We start from the raw sequence: 18,530 nt of genomic DNA, 5'->3' as shown, positions 1-18,530 counted from the left end.
CTTAATCATTCATCCTTAAGTAGTCAACCAGTGAGCAAACTCTCCCCATTTATGATACAGAAATTTCTAGAAAATGCCTCTGGATCTTCTAAAATGGTCCAAAGATTACAATCAGGATATTTACTTGTCAAAACGACACAGTCCAAACACTCATAATTGTTGTTAAAGGTTACAACATTTGGGGGAATTCCCATTAAAATCTCTCCCCACACAACCCTAAATAGTTCCAAAGGTGTTATTTCTGAGTGGGATCCGTTGAGTGTAACAGAAGAGGAGCTTGTGAAAGAACTGCAAGATCAAAAGGTCATTCAAACTAAGAGAATTTTGACTCGTAAGGATGGCAATCTCATTCCAACACGCAGCATAATACTTACTTTTAATACTCCAAACTTGTCAAATACTGTTAAAGCTGGTTATTGAAATTGTCATATCCGACCCTATATTCCAAATCCAGTATACTGTTATAAGTGCCAGAAATTTGGACACTCTCAGACATGTCAAGGAAACAATATATGCCCAAAATGTGGTTCCCAAGAACACATTCAAACAGATTGTACTGCAGCATCTCCAGTTTGCCCAAATTGCAAGGGGGATCGCCCTGTATATTTGTAAAACTGCAATTTATGGAAACTTGGGGGGAAAATAATCCAGCATGTACATTTGCTAATGTGATAAAAAAATATCGCTCGGTTGCCTACTCAAACCAATGACTCAATTCCACCTGACAAATCACTTGCTGAATGGGCTAGAGCTCTTCAGTTCCTCAGTCGTGTGCGAAGCAAATAATAAAGATCAGACATGTAATACTCCCATTTCCATCCCTCTCTATTAGTGGCATCAAGTCCCAAAGTGAGACCAAGGTGGCAAAAGCTGAATCCTCTGCTAAGAACGAAACTAATGCTGCAGTAATGGACATAGATGAAATAACACAAGAAGAACCCATATTAGAAATTTATGCTGAAGAAGAGATGAACACTGGATGTCCTAACTTTCCAAAAAAAGATTGGCATAAGACTACTGCCTCTAAAAAGCAACCAGATCATCCTAGCACTAAGACTAAATAATGCAGTGCATTTTACAGTGGAATTATTGAGGACTACGTGCAAATACAGATGTGTTCTCTGACCTAATACAGGATCTTAATCCTGCAGGCATTTGCTTACAGGAAACCTTTTTACCTCCACAAGTGACACCATTTATAAAAAAATATACTTTGTACAGACGGGACAGGAATGCAGCAACTGCAGTGCATGGAGGTGTAGCGGTTTTAGTATCCATCTAGGCAAATCCCCTTGCAAACTAATTTAGAAGTTGTTACTGTACGCATAGAATTTGGAATTATTTTATCACTTGTTTCTATTTATCTTCCACCGAATCAAACATTTATACTCAGAGACTTTGATGTACTCATTGCCCAGATACCACCTCCTATTTGTTTGGTGGGAACATTAGAAACATTACTGGACACACGCAGTCTAACTCTGCTGAACACAGGTGCTCATACTCATGTGCATTTTCCCACAGGAAATATTTCTGCCATAGATCTATCTATCTGCTCCCCCACTCTGTACCCAAGTATACATTGGGCAGTTTGGAAAATTCACATAATAGTAATCATCTCCCAGTCACTTGCAAATTTCAAACTATCTCAAACTATCTGGAAATTCGTAGAAGATGGAAATTCTCAAAGGCAAACTGGATAACATTTTCCTTAAGCACCATTTTAGATAAACACTTCATTCAGAATCAATCAATAGATGAAGCTACTGACCATATCACAAAACAGATACTAGCAGCAGCTGATAAAGCTATTCCTCAGTTGCCCAGGCAGCCCAAAAACTGCTGGTGGAATGAAGAATGTAATAAAGCAAAAAAGGAAAAGAATAAAGCTTGGAATATTTTCTGCAAGCATTCCACTACTATTAATCTTATAAACTATAAGAAACTCAGTGCTAAAGCAAGACAAATAAGAAGAAATGCCAAACAAGATTCATGGATACAGTTTGCTTCCACTATCACAAAAAACATGATACTAGATTAATCTGGGGGAAAATCCAACTTCTGAATGGTAAATATCCATTGTCATCATCTCCCATATTGGTATGTAATGGACAGGAACTATCTTCCCCAAAGACAGCAAATTTTCGCTGGAGCATTTCTAAAATTTCAGCAGCAAATTCATGATGTTTCCATTCCAGAAAATTAAAGAGGCTGCAGAAAGGCGCAAGTTAAATTTCAACACCGGTCTCTCTCTTCCATATAATCAGCCTTTTACAATAATTGAGTTAAAGGAATCTCTTAGTAGAGCACCCAATAGTGTGACTGGCCCTGATAGTATTTTTTATATTATGCTGAAACACTTGAATGACACAGCTTTACAAACTCTACTAATATTCTTTAACAGAATTTTTCAGGAAAACGTTTGTCATCGTTCTTGGAGACATTCACTTGTATTAGCCATTCCTAAACCAGGAAAAGATCTCTCTAATCCAGTTAACTATTGTCCAATTTCCTTAACTAGTTGTTTAGGGAAAACACTGGAAAAATTGGTTCTCAGATAGCTCACCTGGTTTTTAGAATCACATAATATCCTGCTTAAAAATCAGTGTAGCTTTCGGCAAAACAGATCTGGTTTTGATATGATGACTAAAGCAGAATCAAAAATGACCACCTAGTTATGGTAAGTCTGGATTTAGAAAAGGCCTTTGATACTACGTGGCATTTTGGTATTCTACAGGATCTTCACACCTTTGGACTACGAGGCAGGCCTCTGGGGATATGCGGTGGTCATTCCCTGACCTTGCTGCATCCTCCGTATTTTGTGGTCATGGGCTTGAACCCCGCTCTAATCAAGAAGCGTGTGCTACGCACTGCTGCTCCTGGCTATGGAGGTGCCCTGATATTCCAAGCACAGCTGAATTATATCACTATGCAGACGACCTTTGATTTTGTGCAAAGGTAAAAATATGAATTCTATTGAGAGACAGCTTCAATTAACAAATAGAGCTGTGGATGTCTCGCAATGGCTGCCATTTATCAGCACAAAAATCAAACTGTATTAATTTCTGTAAAAAGCGTATGATCTATCCCGAGCCTGAATTACAACTTAAAAATCTCACCATACCTCCTTCCAATAGGATCAGATTTCTTGGTCTAATCCTGGATAATAAATTAAACTTAATACAGCACTTCACATATCTGAAAACCATTTGCTTAAAAAAATTAAATATCCTCAGAGTACTATCTTCGTCAACGTGGGGTGCTGACCGATACACACTGCTTCGATTATATGGGGTTAATTAGATCTCGCTTGAATTATGGAGCTCCAATGTATGACTCGGCCAGGAAAAGTGCACTACTTTGGATAGACACTATCCATCACGGTGCTCTGAGGATTGCTATAGTAGCATTCAGAACATTCCCTGCACATAGTCAGTATATAAAGGCACACGAACCTCCACTCCATCTTCGGAGGAAAATGTTGCTACTCAACTATGCAGCAAAAATTCGGAGTCTTCCCTTTCATCTTACCTGGCCATACTTATTCGAGCCCCAGTGGACTACCTTTTATGACAACAAATCTAACAAAAACAATTGGAATAAGGTTACTACAGCTAATAAATTTCTGGAACTTACATATAGATAATACCTTTCAGGAAACAAACACCTCTCCATGGTCTAGTTATATTCCGGTCTGTGATCTCTCTTTCCAGCAATGGGGAAGAAACAAGCAGCAGATCTCACCATCAGGAAATTCCATGCTGCACATGTTGCTAAAAATTCTCAGTGTTTTCTTATATATACTAATGGCTCAAAAACTAGTACAACAGTAGGTGCAGCAACAGTTTCTACTAACTTTTCTAGTTCTGTATCCCTTCTTGAAGGAATGCAGTGTCTATACTGCCGAACTTTTGCAATAAAGATAGCTCTAGATCACATAACTGATCTGTTCTGTAAGCAAACAATGATCTATTCTGACTCTTTGAGTGCAATAACAGCATTAAAAAATTCATCCAAGCCAATCCACCCTATCTTAAAGCAAATCAGATCACAGATAATATTGTTACGTGCTGCTAACCAATCAGTCACTTTCTGTCGGATGCCAGGTCATGCAGGCATCAAAGGAAATGAACATGCAGATCAAGCCACTAAACCTCTGACCACTGCATGCTCTTCTAGCTACCAAGTGCCGTATACAGACTAAAAACCAGTCATAAAAAATGTGTGTGAAGAACAATGGTTGCAGATTTGGCAGGCTCAGGGTCGAAATAAGCTGCTGCAATTCAAACGGGAATCTCAGTTGTTGGTATCAAGCATGAGATCAAATAGGCAAGAGGAGGTGATCCTTGCTAGGACTCATATTGGGCACACGCATCTAACCAATATTTATCTACTCATGGGGGAAGATCCACCTATTTGTACATATTTCGAAACACAATTTTCACGTCTTGAAGAGCCTTTAACATTATCTCATATGATTGGAGTTCTCATCTGAATGCAAATCTAGCTGAGTTTTTTGCATTCTTGAAGCAGACACTATTATTTAACAGATTTTAACATTTCAACTGCAGTACTAAATAGAATAAGGTGCTAAGGCCATATTGTATACTGCAGTACACAATATGGCCAACATTTCAGTTTTTCTAGGTCATTCTATGTAGCTGTTTCAATCAAAATACTTTTATCATGTATTTTTCTTATTAACTTAATTTTGAGTTTATTGAGCTCTGGTTTAAAACTCTTTGACACCTCTGCCTTAACCTCTTCTTGACTTACATGAACTATTTTCATCAGCTTTAACAATAATAATATGTTTAGCATTCGCTATCCTTTACTAATACTTTAGGCAAAATTACCTTTAATACCTAAGTTACTCTTTGCTTGTATGCTTACGTTTAAGGCAATTGTACTTGCATAAGTAAGTGCTTGAGACCTTGTGTGCACCTTGCTATTCGGCGCCTCCGTAGCCAGGTGGGCAGGAGCGGCAGTGCATAGCACACGCTTCTTGATTAGACCGGGGTTCGAGCCTGTGACCACCGAATACAGAGGATGCGGAAAGGTCAGGGAATGACCACCGCATATCCCCAGAGTAATATGGCCTTAGTTGCTAATGCTCCTAAAAACCAAATAACAGTAACACCTTGCTATTCTGAATCCTCATTTTTTTCTACGACATATAACTTAGTTCTAAGTTTTTCATTATCTATAGTGAAATCAATAACTAACTGGTCCATGCTGTTCCGAGATTCTTACATATCGACAACCATCAGAGGATTTACCCTAAGGGTATCTAACATATTTAACTTAATTGCATACGTGTAATCTAGAACCACAGCACTAGCAGACTGCTCTGATTCGTGATAACTATTTACAAATAGTAGCCCATCGTGACCCTGATCCAAAAGAGGAAGTTGTTCCTCCAACATCTCCTTCAGCACCACCAGAGATTCCTTTACACAAGTATCTACAATTTCTGGTGCCTGAGTGAAGTCACCAGGCATAACAGCAGAACTTTCATCTGACATGTTATTACAATTTAAATCAAAACTAAAGTATAGACAATAATAACTATTGCCTCTACAACTTGGATGAAAAGCAGTAGCTTCTACCAGGACCAACACCTCAAAAACAGCAGATACACCTAGCGCCTGGTTAACAAGCTAATCTCACAGTTCACCTCGTTAATTGCAAAGTAACAATTCAAAACACCCAGCAACTTGGTGATAACCAATTCCACAGTTCGAATCACTAATCACCACAAGCAACAGTTTCCCTCACCCAGTTCCAGGACCTTAAAGCAGTAGAATGCCAATAGTTTTGGCAAAACAGTTCTGCTCCAAAGAATAGGTTCCAATAAGAGTGGGAACAGGTGCACATAACTGTTCCACAAGCTATATCTAAGCAGTTACACCCAGTGACCAAGAAAACATATACAGGGTGTCTCAAAAATATTGGTACAAACGTTTAGGGGAGGTAGGTAACATCTAAAGGAATGTGAATCGCATAGGAACCCATAACCGGAAACATCACCGTAAGTCGGTAGACGGCACTGTTCATCAGTTCGTGAGAGGGAAAATTTCTGGTTTACTCATTCAAGCAGTGGTCGCTGCACAAAGAGCATGCATCAATATACGAACTGTGAGCTGGAAGACATGCACCTAGTGTATGGATTAGCAGAGGGCAATGGACGAGCCGCTCAACGAATTTATGGAGAATGCTTCCCAGACAGACATATACCAGACCACTGTTTGTTTGCGCGTGTGCATCAAAATTTCTGCGATTATGGGTCATTTAGAGGTAACAGGAGTAGTGCGGGCCCACGTTCGACGCGAACTCCCGCCATGGAAGAAAGTGTGTTGAATGCCTGCCCAGAAAAATCATAATCCTACTACCAGCACACGTGCTGTTGCTTCTGCCTTACGAGTGTCTAGTTGCAGTGTACAGCGTGTCTGGCACGACGATTCCTTACACCCCTTTCATCACCAAAGGGTTCAGTTACTGCTCCCCCAAGATCATCCTGCACGTGTGGCTTTGCGCAGTGGTTTCTCCAAGAAAGTTTTCAAGATTTGAATTTTCCAGCCTATGTTTTGTTCACTGATGAGGCTTATTTCACTCGGGAAGGCTTATTCAATCAGCACAATGCTCATGTGTGGGCTCACAACAACCCACATGGTGTGCGCCCCCATGCGGCACAACATCTCTTCGCAATAAATGTGTGGGCAGGTATGGTCGGTGACTGCTTAGTCGGCCCATACCTGTTACCATCCCACATGAACTCCGCTAAATATCAGATCTTTCTTGAACAAGTTCTACCAGGGTTACTTGACTGTGTTCCAGCAAATGTGAGATGCAACATTTGGTTTCAACATGACGGGGCGCCTGCCCATTATGGAAGTTGTGTTCGTGACCATTTGAACAAGCATTTTAGGCGTCGATGAATTGGCCAGGGTGGACCCGTTGCCTGGCCCCCACGCTCACCTGATTTATCAAGCCTTGATTTCTTTCTGTGGGAGGCCCTCAAATCTATCGTGTATGAATCGCCTGTGGAGACGGAAATGGATCTCATGGCGAGACTCATCTGCGCTGCTGCTACTGTCAAAGAAACTCCAGGTGTGTTCGACCGCATCCGCCAATCCATGCTGCGTCAGTGTCGCGCATGCATTGCGTCTCATGGTGGAACCTTCCCGCATCTATTGTAACATCATGAAATGCATCCATCTCGTACTCCATTGTTAATATTATGTCAAATAAATGTTTGCCACTAATTACTGTCTTGTGTCATTTCTGCTTCTTGTGCCTCTGCTACTACTTTCCCGTGACGTTTCAGGTTATCGGTTCCAATGCGATTCACATTCCTTTAGATGTTACCTACCTCTCCTAAATATTTGTACCAATATTTTTGAGACACCCTGTATAAAACTAATTAAAGTTTGAGATACTGTATCTCCGTTAAGTGACACCAGGGGATGCTGGAAAATTCTCAAAATTAAGTAATTGCCAGATGTTGATGTCCACCAAGTGATATCTATTGGACCAATAAAAACAGAGTTATGGGCATTTAGCACAATCTAAAAGTTAGTCCAAAGAAGCCCAAGATGTTTTGAAAGGGAATTGAATGCAACAACGTATATTTTTGATTTTATTTCTGTAAATCAAAGAATATATTAATGCAAATGAGTCCTAGGACCCTTACTAATCCCTATAGAGCTATCTCTACACATATATAACATTTTAACATCAATAGTTAGGATTTTTACACAAATCTAATACAAATTTTTTTTTGTTATTTTGCACCAAAATCCATTACAACAACAACAAACAAGATGGCAACTTCCAGCAGCAAGTTCCCGCCTAAAAAAAGAAGACTTCACATATATATATATATACAACATAATAAACACAAACTGTGTCATCAATCATTTAAACTACACTATATTTTCCATCTTCAACCAGTACCATGCAGGAGGCTTGACTTCGTTACAACTAAGATGACGGCTCCCTATAAACATTTTCCCTCTAAACTTTCCCGCTTTAACACCATATTGGAAAATGTTAATCAAGAAGACAAGATAGCAGACATTCATTTTGCTTAAGCAGTTAGCTGTGCTAGAGCCAAAAGGTTAAAAATAAATTCCCGGTCATCAATTGGTGGAACCACATAGAAGAAAAGTCCTTATCGAACAGAAGCCTCCCAACAGTCAAAAATTCACAATAAAATAATTGTCCAACTCAAAACTTGAGCAGGACAAATGTTTACAGAAAATAAGAATCAACTGACTGTTAAAGCAAGAGTTAATCAATGTTAGCCATTATGGCATTTTCCACTGTAACAATGCTATAAACAGATTTAGAAATAATCAGTTATAATTCCACAACCCCCTCAACTGTCAGCTACAAAAAATGTGTCAATCAACTCACCTAATGTTCATGGTGGCGACACACATAATTATAACTTGGGGGAAGGCTTGGAATCACAAAATTAAAATGCAAATCCAAGAGCTAACTCTACCCAATCTAACACATAGCCTGTGATGTCGCCAGTACAAGGTATGCAAGAGAAAATACAGATACAAATGACAGACAGTACAGGAGGGATAGAGGGGTTATGCTTATAGTTATGAAACATGTTAAATCTAAGGCATTGCATCGAGTCAACATGGATGATCAGTGCAACGTTGAGTCGGTTTCGTGTGATATAAGCATAGGAAAAACAAATTTGAAAGTAGGAGTTTGTTCTAGGACTAATCACTGATGAATATACTGAACATGATGAATATACAGGAAACCCTTGATTAATGCGGTTTTGAACAATGCGGTTTTAATTAGTGCGAAAAATTTTTTTGATACTATCCCCTTAATATATGCGTTATCAAATTTGATTAGTGCGCTGTTTTTTTCTTGCGGTGCTTGGCAACTCACAACGGCGCCTAAAGCGGCAAATACGTGACACGCACTCACCAGGGTCTTCTAACTTAAATGAATGGGAATCGACTCCAAAATGCTCGACAGCAGCACCCCATACCACTCTGAAATTGAAATTTGCTCTGGTAACTCATATTCTTTTATTATTTTATTATTAATATTAAACTTCTTTAATATTATGATATTAAAGAAGCAGTTGAGAACATACACAAATTGTGGGAAGAAATGACGAACAGCTGCATGAGAGCTGTCTGGCAGAATCTTTTGCCTGAATGCGCAAATGATTTTTGCGGTTTCATTAATCCTGTCAACAAAGTTATTGATGAAATTACTACAAATGGAAAAGACCTCGGCTTTGAGGAAGTAGATTCAGAAAACGTTAGAGAATTATTGGAATCGCATTCAAAAGACTTAAGTAACGACGATCTTGAAATTGAGCATCAACATGCATACGAGGAAGAAGACGAAAATGAAGCAAAAGAAAAGCAATTTGCTCCCAAAGAAATTTCATTCAAAAAACTTGAACTATTTAATACACTTTAAAAAGCAAAAGAACTCATACTAGAGATTGATCCAGATGCAGAGAGAAGCATGAACGTTCGTTGAGGGTTAGATAAGCAAATTGATTGTTATCGCAAAATCATGGAGGAAAGGAAGAAAGCCACCACTTTTCAATTGAAGTTAGATAAGTTTTTTTTGCAAAAAATAAAATTTAAATCATACTATCTTTTTTTAAATTTATTCCTTAATAATTTAAGAACTATGCAGTGCATTATAGGTACGTATTGAGTAAGAAAAAATATATTTTTACAATTTCATAATTTTCAAGGATTCATTATAATTATTCCCATTGTTTCTTAAGTTTGATTAGTGCGGTTTTAATATGTGCGGTATATTTCAAGGATTCATTAACCGCACTAATCAAGGGTTTCCTGTACTTAACTCTATAGCAGTAACTATATAGAGAAATACTGGACCAAAAAAAAATTTTTAAGTTATCAACTTCCACAACAACAACAGATGGAAGTTTATTCCAGCAATTAACCACCCGCTGGCTAAAGGCAAATTTCCGCACATCTTTCTACATCTGTCTTTCCTTAATTTGAATTTATGCCCACTTAGGTTCGTAATCTGAACAAGTGGAAGGATCCCATCAGAATTCAACATGCTCAACCCATTTAAGGCCTTATACACCTCAATCAAATCACTGTGCAGGTACCTAGTCTCCACCCACTGCAATTTGCAGAACTTAAGCCTCTCTTGGTAAGAGGATCCCTTCAATCCCCTCACCGATCTTGTTGCCCTTCTCTGTACAGGCTCAAGCAAATCTACATCTTTACTAAAATGAGGCCTCCAGACTTGTATGCAGTACTCAAGGCGTGGCCTCACCATTGGTTTATACAGAGGGACAATCACCTCCTTTTCCCTGCTAGCAAAATTCCTATATATCATTGACAAAACCCTATGACCTGCCTTGGCAGCCTGTCTGCATTGCTCAGAAAACTTCATATCTGACTGCACAATTACTCCCAGGTCTTTTTCATTTTCTACCACCTTAAGTATAGTACCACACAGTTGGTACATTTCTCTGGGGGTTACTTCTACCCATATGCAGTACTTTGCATTTGTCAAGGTTAAATTTCAGTTGCCACTTCTTAGCCCATCTGCCCAAATTATCTAGATCCTGTTGCAGTACACATTGTACTAGATAATTTGGGCAGATGATTAAGATTAGGAGATCCGCAGAGTAACTTAACAACTACAGGTCAATGTTCAAAAAAGTCGTGAGTTAGAGTTAAATTTGAAATTGTCTGCAATTCTGCCCAGACTCGATAGGAGGGAGTATATGGTGAGAGCCTTGTCAATCAATTCAGCCATGGAGAGATTGTGCAAGGCTTGTGGGATAGAATTTTTCTCAGCATGGTCTGTGCTTGTTAACAGGAAGATACACTTAAATAGAAAGGGTGCAAGAATATTTCCTCATGCTATCGAGGCAGTGTTAAGGCAGCCAAAAAAACTGCTAGCTTGGGAGATGCACAGAGTAATACATTAACAACAGCCACAGGCAGTGGCGAAACTGTACCTTGCACTGCTTCTATTGGAACAAGTAAATACATGGATTGTGTTAGGGTAACTAAAAGTAATAACAGGTGCATGTATTCCTGCATGTGCACCAATGCTAGGAATGTAGTAAATAAATTTGATGAATTTGAAATCCTGGGCAAGAGATCAAAGGGGCATTTTGGGACATGAAAGACGTGGTGTCACGCAGATATAAAGAATGTAGAATTGGAATTTTGTGAATACAATCAGAAGGAAGGTGAAGGTTATGCTGTTAGTTAAGAAACACATAAAATCCAGTTGACATTGGTAGCCAGTGTAAAGTTTAGTGTGACATAAGCAATGGGAAATAAAAATGAGAGTAGGAGTGTGTTATAGGCTTAATGACTGATGAGTTCAGCAAACAACTGTACAGAGAAATATAACGGGCCAATAAATCAGAATATCTTACAATAGGGGATTTTTAACTTTCTTGATATTGACTGGAAATTTAGGGTTGGTCACTTGCACACTAGCAAGGCTTTTTTGCTTTATTGGATGACTGTTTGCTGCTGCTGCAGCATGTTTGAGAGACAATCAGTGGGAGTAATACTCTTGATCTGATTATCAGCAGTAATTATTATTCATGCATTAAGAATCTGCAGAAAAAGGAACTTTAGATGGCAGTGATCACAGTGTACTGAGGTATATTAAATATGTAACTACCATCAGATATAAAGGGAAGGGTTTTTGCTTTCATAAGGTGACTATGGTGCTTTCCAACAGTTCTGAAATTCTCTACAGTAGGACTAACTGATGTTGTTACCAATGGCAAAATTTAAATGGGAAGCATGCAAGAAATTAATCTTGACAGCCACTAGAATTTTCATACCAACCATGAAATACTGTTCAGGGTTTAGGCTTAAATGGATATCAGGTGAACTAATAAGATTCATTACAGAGAAGAAAAATGCATGGGATGCATTTAACAGGCGACACGGAAGTCTAGGGTAGAAATAAGCTAGTCTGTAATCAAATTGCAAAGGAGGTTAGGCAAGTGAAAGTAGATTACAAGAAATCTCTGGCAAAAGATGCAAAGAAGAACAGCAGACATCTTTACTTATGTAAATTCTAAATAGAAGGGGATGAATCGGATTGGTCCACTTGATACCAGTGATTTGACTGTTGATGATCCTGCTCAGGTAGTTGACAAACTGAATGAGTATTTTGCATCTGCATTCATGCTTGAGGAATTCTGTTGGGAAATGGAGGCCAGAGGTTTAACAAGCTATAACAGGGAGCTAAATGATTTTATAATAACTGTGAGGTGAGCAGAGTGGATGAGAAGTTGTTGAAGTTAACCATGAGAAAGGCACCTGTGGGGGTTGGAATCTGTCCAGTTATATTAAGGGAGGCAGCAAAAGGAAGTAAGCAAACCCTTGGCCATAATTATGAGAGAATCCTTGGATTTAGGAGGGGTCCCCATTAATTAGAGATGTGCATACATCTGCCTTTGTTGTCTTGCTCAGCACTTCATCAAATTTATTTACTATATTTCAATTATTGGTTTCCATGCAAGTATACATCCCCAGTTCACAAAGGGGGATCAAAAGGCTACACGAGTAATTACAGACTTGTTAATTTAACTTCTGTTCTGAGGAAAAAAATGGAGTCACTTGACTCCATTTTTTTCCTCAGATTAACTTCTGTTCTGTGGAAAATAATGCAGTCACTTCGTAAAGAAACAATCCAGGACTATCTAGACAAGACTACAGTTATAGTTCATACACAGCATGAGTTTGTTAAGGAGAAATATTGTCTGACCAATTGCGTTGGAGTCTATGATGTGATCACAAAAGAACTGGATGCAAAAAATAATTTTAATATCATATATTTTGATTGCAGGAAAGCTTACTTGACAGCATACTGCTGTACAAATTACAGCAGTATGGTATTAAAGGCAAGTTGCCTACGGATAAAGGGATGGTTGAGTGGGAGAAGACAGAGTGGTAATCAGTGGACTCTGCTCTTAGTGGAGTAATTTCGGGAGTACACTCTAAAACGGTGTTCGCAGGCCGGCCGCTAGTTAGTACACCAGACCGAACCTAATGGTAACTCTCTAGGAGGCTTCCGGATCAGCTAGTGTATAATCTTGCTACCTCTACTCTGCCAGATAGGGACTGGAGGGAGTCCGAGTAGTGTGTATACAGGAGAGGGGAGCATTGTCGAGGCCACGTTATGTCAAGGATCTGGGTATATTCCTACTACGAGTACGCCATATCCAAAAATTTCATTACTTCATACAGCATGTCCCACCCACTTTTTCTTACTATTGGATACAACATGAATTGTCAAACTAATAGAGCAAGCTTATCTACAAAAAGATCTAAATGTCCCAAGCACTTCCTAATTCATTTCACAAATATACGTGGTCTCAATTCTAATCGTAACGATGTCCATTTCCACTTGCAGTCTGCCAAACCCCTTGTACTTTTTCTGACAGAATCTCAGTTATCGGATGATTCAACTACTGCTCATCTCAGATGCCCAAATTATTTTCTGTATGATTCCTTTTGCCTCAAAGGTGGTACTTGTGCATATGTCCGTTCTGATATTCCCTGTCAGAGACTTGGCAATTTCAAATCTACTCTCTTTGATCTTTTCTGGATTAAAATCTCTCTACCTCATTGTGTAAAATTCATCTGTTGTCTCTACCATTCTCTCAACTCCACTAATCACTTGGAGCTTTTTGGCTTCCTCTCTCTTTGCAACTTGTCTTTCTCCAGTCCAACTTTCCTAACAGTGAGGTAATTTTCCTTGGTGATTTTAATGTTCACAACTCCAGCTGGCTTCCATTTTCTAGTCACACTGACCCAGCTGGTCGAAATGCTGAGGCTTTTGCAATTACTAATGACCTTCCACAGATTGTTCATTTATCTACAAGAATACTGGACAGTCCTAATCATACAACCAACACGCTTGATCTTTTTCTCACAAACAACCCTTCTAAGTACATGGTCGAAGTGAGAGGTTCTTTAGGCACTTCAAATCACAACTTGGTGATTGTCTCTTCTCCAATGGATGAAGACTATCTCATGGCTATTCCCAACCTCGTGTTGTTTGGTATTACAAGAATGCAAAATGGGATGACCTGCGAGATTTGTTTTCTTCTTTTCCCTGGTCGGATTACTGTTTCAAAACTTCTGATGTCAACGTTTGCTCAGATCGTGTCAGTGAAATTATTATTGCAGGAATGGAATCCTTTATCCCACACTCCACTTTAAAATCTCGTCCTTTATCTAAACCATGGTTTTCCAATAAATGTGCTAAGGCTGTTCAAGAGAAGAATGTTGCATATTGTAATTGCCTTGATTCTAATTCTTCAGTTTCATTTTCTACCTATACCACGGCGCATTATAGCCTTAGTTGCTAATGCGCCAATAAAACCCAACCATCCAGCCAACACCAAATTTCGCAACAATTGTAAAGCAGTTATTAATCAGTCCAAACTAAGTTTGAACAGGCCCAGAGTAGAAAACTTGCTTCTTGCCCTAATGGTAGCCGAGCATTCTGGTCCCTTGCCAAAGCTATTGGCCGCAACTTTTGCCCATCTCTGCTCCCACCTTTGTCTAAACCAGATGGTTCTGTTGTCACTTGAGCCAAGAATAAAGCTGACCTGCTAGCATCCCATTTTTCTACCAACTCATGTATTAATGATCTTGGTAAAACACCTCCCACCATACCAAACATGCTCCATTCAGTGCCTCCAGTGGACTTCCGTCAAAAGGATGTCAGAAGGATTTTGACGAATCTTGATGCTAAGAAAGCTCCAGGCCCCGATGTTATTTCTCCACTTGTTCTCAAAACCTGTGCTCCTGAACTTACTCCTATTTCTTGCCGAATTTTTTCACTTTCTTATTCCAAAGGTGTTTTTCCTTCTGGTTGGAAATTTGCTCATATCCAGCCAGTTCCTAAAAAGGGTGACAAATCCCTCCTATCCAATTATCGTCCCATTGCAATTACTTCTACTCTTTCTAAAGTAATGGAGAAACCTATTAACCACCAACTCTTAAACTACCTAGAAACCTTCTGTCTGATCAACGATCGCCTGTATGGATTCCGTCAGTGTTGATCCACTAGAGATGTTCTGGCTTATGTTACCCATTTATGGACCAATTCAATGGAAAGGTTCGGGGTAATACAAGTAGTTGCTCTTGACATCTCAAAGGCTTTCGTTCTTGTTTGGCATAAAGGTCTTCTAAACAAGCTTCCATCTTATGGTTTGCCAACTGTTTTTAGTAATTGGTTATCCAGTTTTCTCTTTGATTGCTCACCGAGGGTGATGGTAGATGGCGCTCTGTCTTCTAACTTCTCCACTAATGCCGGTGTCCCCCAAGGTTCAGTTCTTTCCCCCACTCTTTTCCTCTTGTATATTAATGACCTTCTTCTATTGACTGGAAATCCTATCCATAGTTTTGCTGATGATAGCGCATTGCATTCCACTTCCCATTTTGAGAAACCTTGCCCTGTTCAATCAGCTTCAACTTCTTGAAAATCTGCTACCAATTCCTTAAATGCCGATCTTCAGGTAATTCTCCAGTGTGGCAAAGAGAACTTAGTTGATTTCAACCCTTCTAAAACGCAGTCTTGTCTTATATCTCGCAAAAAGAATTCTTCTTCTCCTATGCTTATCTTTAGTGACGCACCGATTTCTAGGCAAAATGATATACAGTCGAACTTCCCTATAACGAATTCTATAAATCCAGCGAAAAAATTCGTTATAGAGAAATTTCGTTATACAGAGAATATCTTTTTTATTAGAAATTATTATTTAATTAGAAAATGAAAATGAATCTACTTTTATTTTTAATGTATTTTATTTCAAAAACACTTATTTAAATTACGCTTACACAATTTTCGCCAGTAAGTATCACAAATTAAAAAAAATCCGTAATTTTCGTTTGCACAGTACAATTAAAAAATTGTCTGATTCTCAAAGAAAACCTCACATTTGTTCAGAGCATTAAAAACATTATCAGGAACATTTTCACAAAACTGTAGACCCATACGAACCGTTTTAAAAGCGTTAATCATTTCTTCACGAGTTGGCTTTTCTGCGGGTTGTTCTGATGTGTCTTCAGCGTCATCGTTAATTTCTTCGTGATCATGGTCGTGTCTAACACTGTTCAGCAGTATTTCATCTTCATTTGGATGTTCTGTTGTAGTCAGGTCTTGATCTACATAAACATAACTATCTAGTGTTATTTCATTTTCGATGTTTCCGGACGATTCTAATATTTTCCAAAAGTTTTTCAGTTGTGAAATGGGCAGTTCATCTTGTTCATCCAGTTGATGTTCGACTTCTGCATTCAATGCAAATCCCGCTTTCGAAAAACAATTTTGAATAGTGTATTCAGTGACATCGTTTGTCCAAACTTTTGCCAGTTCAGAGATGCAATCTCTAAGGTTAATTGTAACTTCCAAGTTTCTATTTTCTGATAACGCATTGACAATCTTCATTATTATTCTCTTTCGATAATGAAATTTAAAATTTTTAATTATGCCTTGGTCCATTGGCTGGAGTTTTGACGTCACGTTTGGTGGTAAAAACAATAACTTCACACTTTTAAGTTTGGCAGAAATACTGGCAGGATGTGCTGGACAGTTGTCAGTTACCAACACGATTTTCCTTTTTTCTTTTGTTATACGCTTGTCTAGTTTTAATATCCAGTCTTCAAAGATACCACTGGTCATCCATGCTTTTTTATTAAAGGTGTAGTCAACTTCCAAAGATTTTGTGCCTCTAAAACATCTTGGGTTTTTTGATTTTCCGATTACTAAAAGTCTTAATTTTTCACTTCCTGTCATATTTGCTCCAACTAGCACAGTGATTCTTTCTTTGCTTTGTTTTCCGCCAAAACATTTATCATCTTTAAAAGCAAGAGTTCTATTCGGTAAACATTTAAAGAATAAACCCATTTCGTCAGCATTAAAAACATCCTTAGGTTCATATTCTTCCAAAATCTTCTTTAAGGTATCGTTCCTCCAACTGTTGCAATCTTCTTCACTTACATTAACACTTTCTCCACAAATAACTTTTTCCATAATTCTGTGGCGCTTCTTAAATTTATCTAGCCACCCAGTGCTCGCATTAAATTCTGTATGTCCCAGGGACTGTGCAAATTTCAGAGCTTGTTGCTTAATTATTGGACCCGATATTGGTATATTCTTTTCACGTATCATTTGCACCCATTTTAGAACAGCTTTATCAACATCTTCGTATATACACTTCTTGTCGTATATACAATTCGCTTCTTGTCTGCTGCTCCTTCAATTGCATTTAAAATTGATTCTCGATTTTTTAAAATCGTAGATAAGCTGCTTGCAGGTATGCCATATTTCTCCGCAATATCTTTTTTCTTAAAACCCTGGTCAATATCATGAAGAATCTTTACTTTATCATTAATACTTAAACATTTTCTCTTCGACATTTTTTCCCCAAATGTAAAAATCACTGGACTGTAGCTCTTGCCGATACATACACCGCAAACTTCGCTGCGCTGGCCATAGAGTGAATTGTTAGTACAGGTACCGCGTACTCAATGACGTTTGCTTGCCAATTCAACAGTATCACGTGACTTTTCCTATCAATCACTTTGAAGAAATATACGACTTTCATTCATATATAAAATTTACGGTTAATGTATGCTGTATGTTACTTTTCAAAAAAAAAAAAAAAAAAAAAAATACAAGAGCATATAGCCTATGTGATTGATGACAAATTGTTCTAAAAGAACTAAATAAAAAAAAAATTTTTTTCATGAAAACCATCTACTAGGAGTCCAGTTAGATGAGAACGGACATATCATATAATGATTGACAGGACGGTCACGTGGTACGGTTGAGGTGAGAAGCGAATGTCACTCAGTAGGCGTTCGTTACTAAAAATCGACTATGGCATCATTCTATGTATTGCCGCCGCAGCACGCTAAAGGCTTACCGCAGCGAATTTCGTTTTCCCCTGAGCCAACACCAATTTACAAATCTATCCTATTTATTGTAAAGTTTATGACCACTTTTAAGAAAACTCATTTGGTTTTATAACTGTAACAAAAATGAAACAAAGACCTTCCTACGGGCGTCAATGACCACAAGTATTCACTAAAAGAATGATTAATTCCAGATGCTAATGCGTAATTTCGGAGGGAAGGAGGTCGTATATTTTTAAAAATTCGTTATAGAGAGACTAACACTTCGCTATATGGGGTTAATTTTACATGTAATTTCGTTTCAAGGTGCAATGTTTTGCGAAAAAATTCGTAATATAGAGAAATTCGTAATAGAGAAGTTCCACTGTATCTCTTTTGGGGATTACCCTGACTTCTAATCTCTCCTGGCACAAGCACATTACAAATATTGTTTCCTCTGCATCTAAAAAACTTGGTTTTCTCTTTCGTTCTCGGCGTTGCTTTTCTTCCAAACAGCTGCTCACTCTGTACAAATCGCAAATCTGCCCTGCCATGGAATATTGTTCCCACATCTGGGGTGGTCCCCCCAAAACCTCTCTC

General features: G+C 38.5%; 1 protein-coding gene across 1 annotated transcript in view; it reads left to right on the top strand.

Annotated features, from left to right (window-relative positions):
* The window catches only part of LOC150088267 (centrosomal P4.1-associated protein-like), a 452,284-nt gene extending 451,220 nt beyond the window's left edge, over nucleotides 1-1,064 (top strand). The window contains exon 11 of the mRNA XM_090370091.1: nucleotides 833-1,064. Within this exon, the coding sequence (XP_090226217.1) occupies nucleotides 833-1,064 (232 nt within the window). The remainder of the gene's footprint in view (nucleotides 1-832) is intronic.
* The last annotated feature ends 17,466 nt before the right edge of the window (nucleotides 1,065-18,530 follow it).

The sequence above is a fragment of the Mastigoproctus giganteus genome, chromosome 3 (genome assembly GCF_048544385.1).
Source record: "Mastigoproctus giganteus isolate SK-2022 chromosome 3, ASM4854438v1, whole genome shotgun sequence".
In the NCBI taxonomy this organism is placed as follows: domain Eukaryota; kingdom Metazoa; phylum Arthropoda; class Arachnida; order Uropygi; family Thelyphonidae; genus Mastigoproctus; species Mastigoproctus giganteus.
The sequence above is the reverse complement of the archived record's forward strand: the minus strand, read 5'-3'. Positions and strand labels throughout refer to the sequence as shown.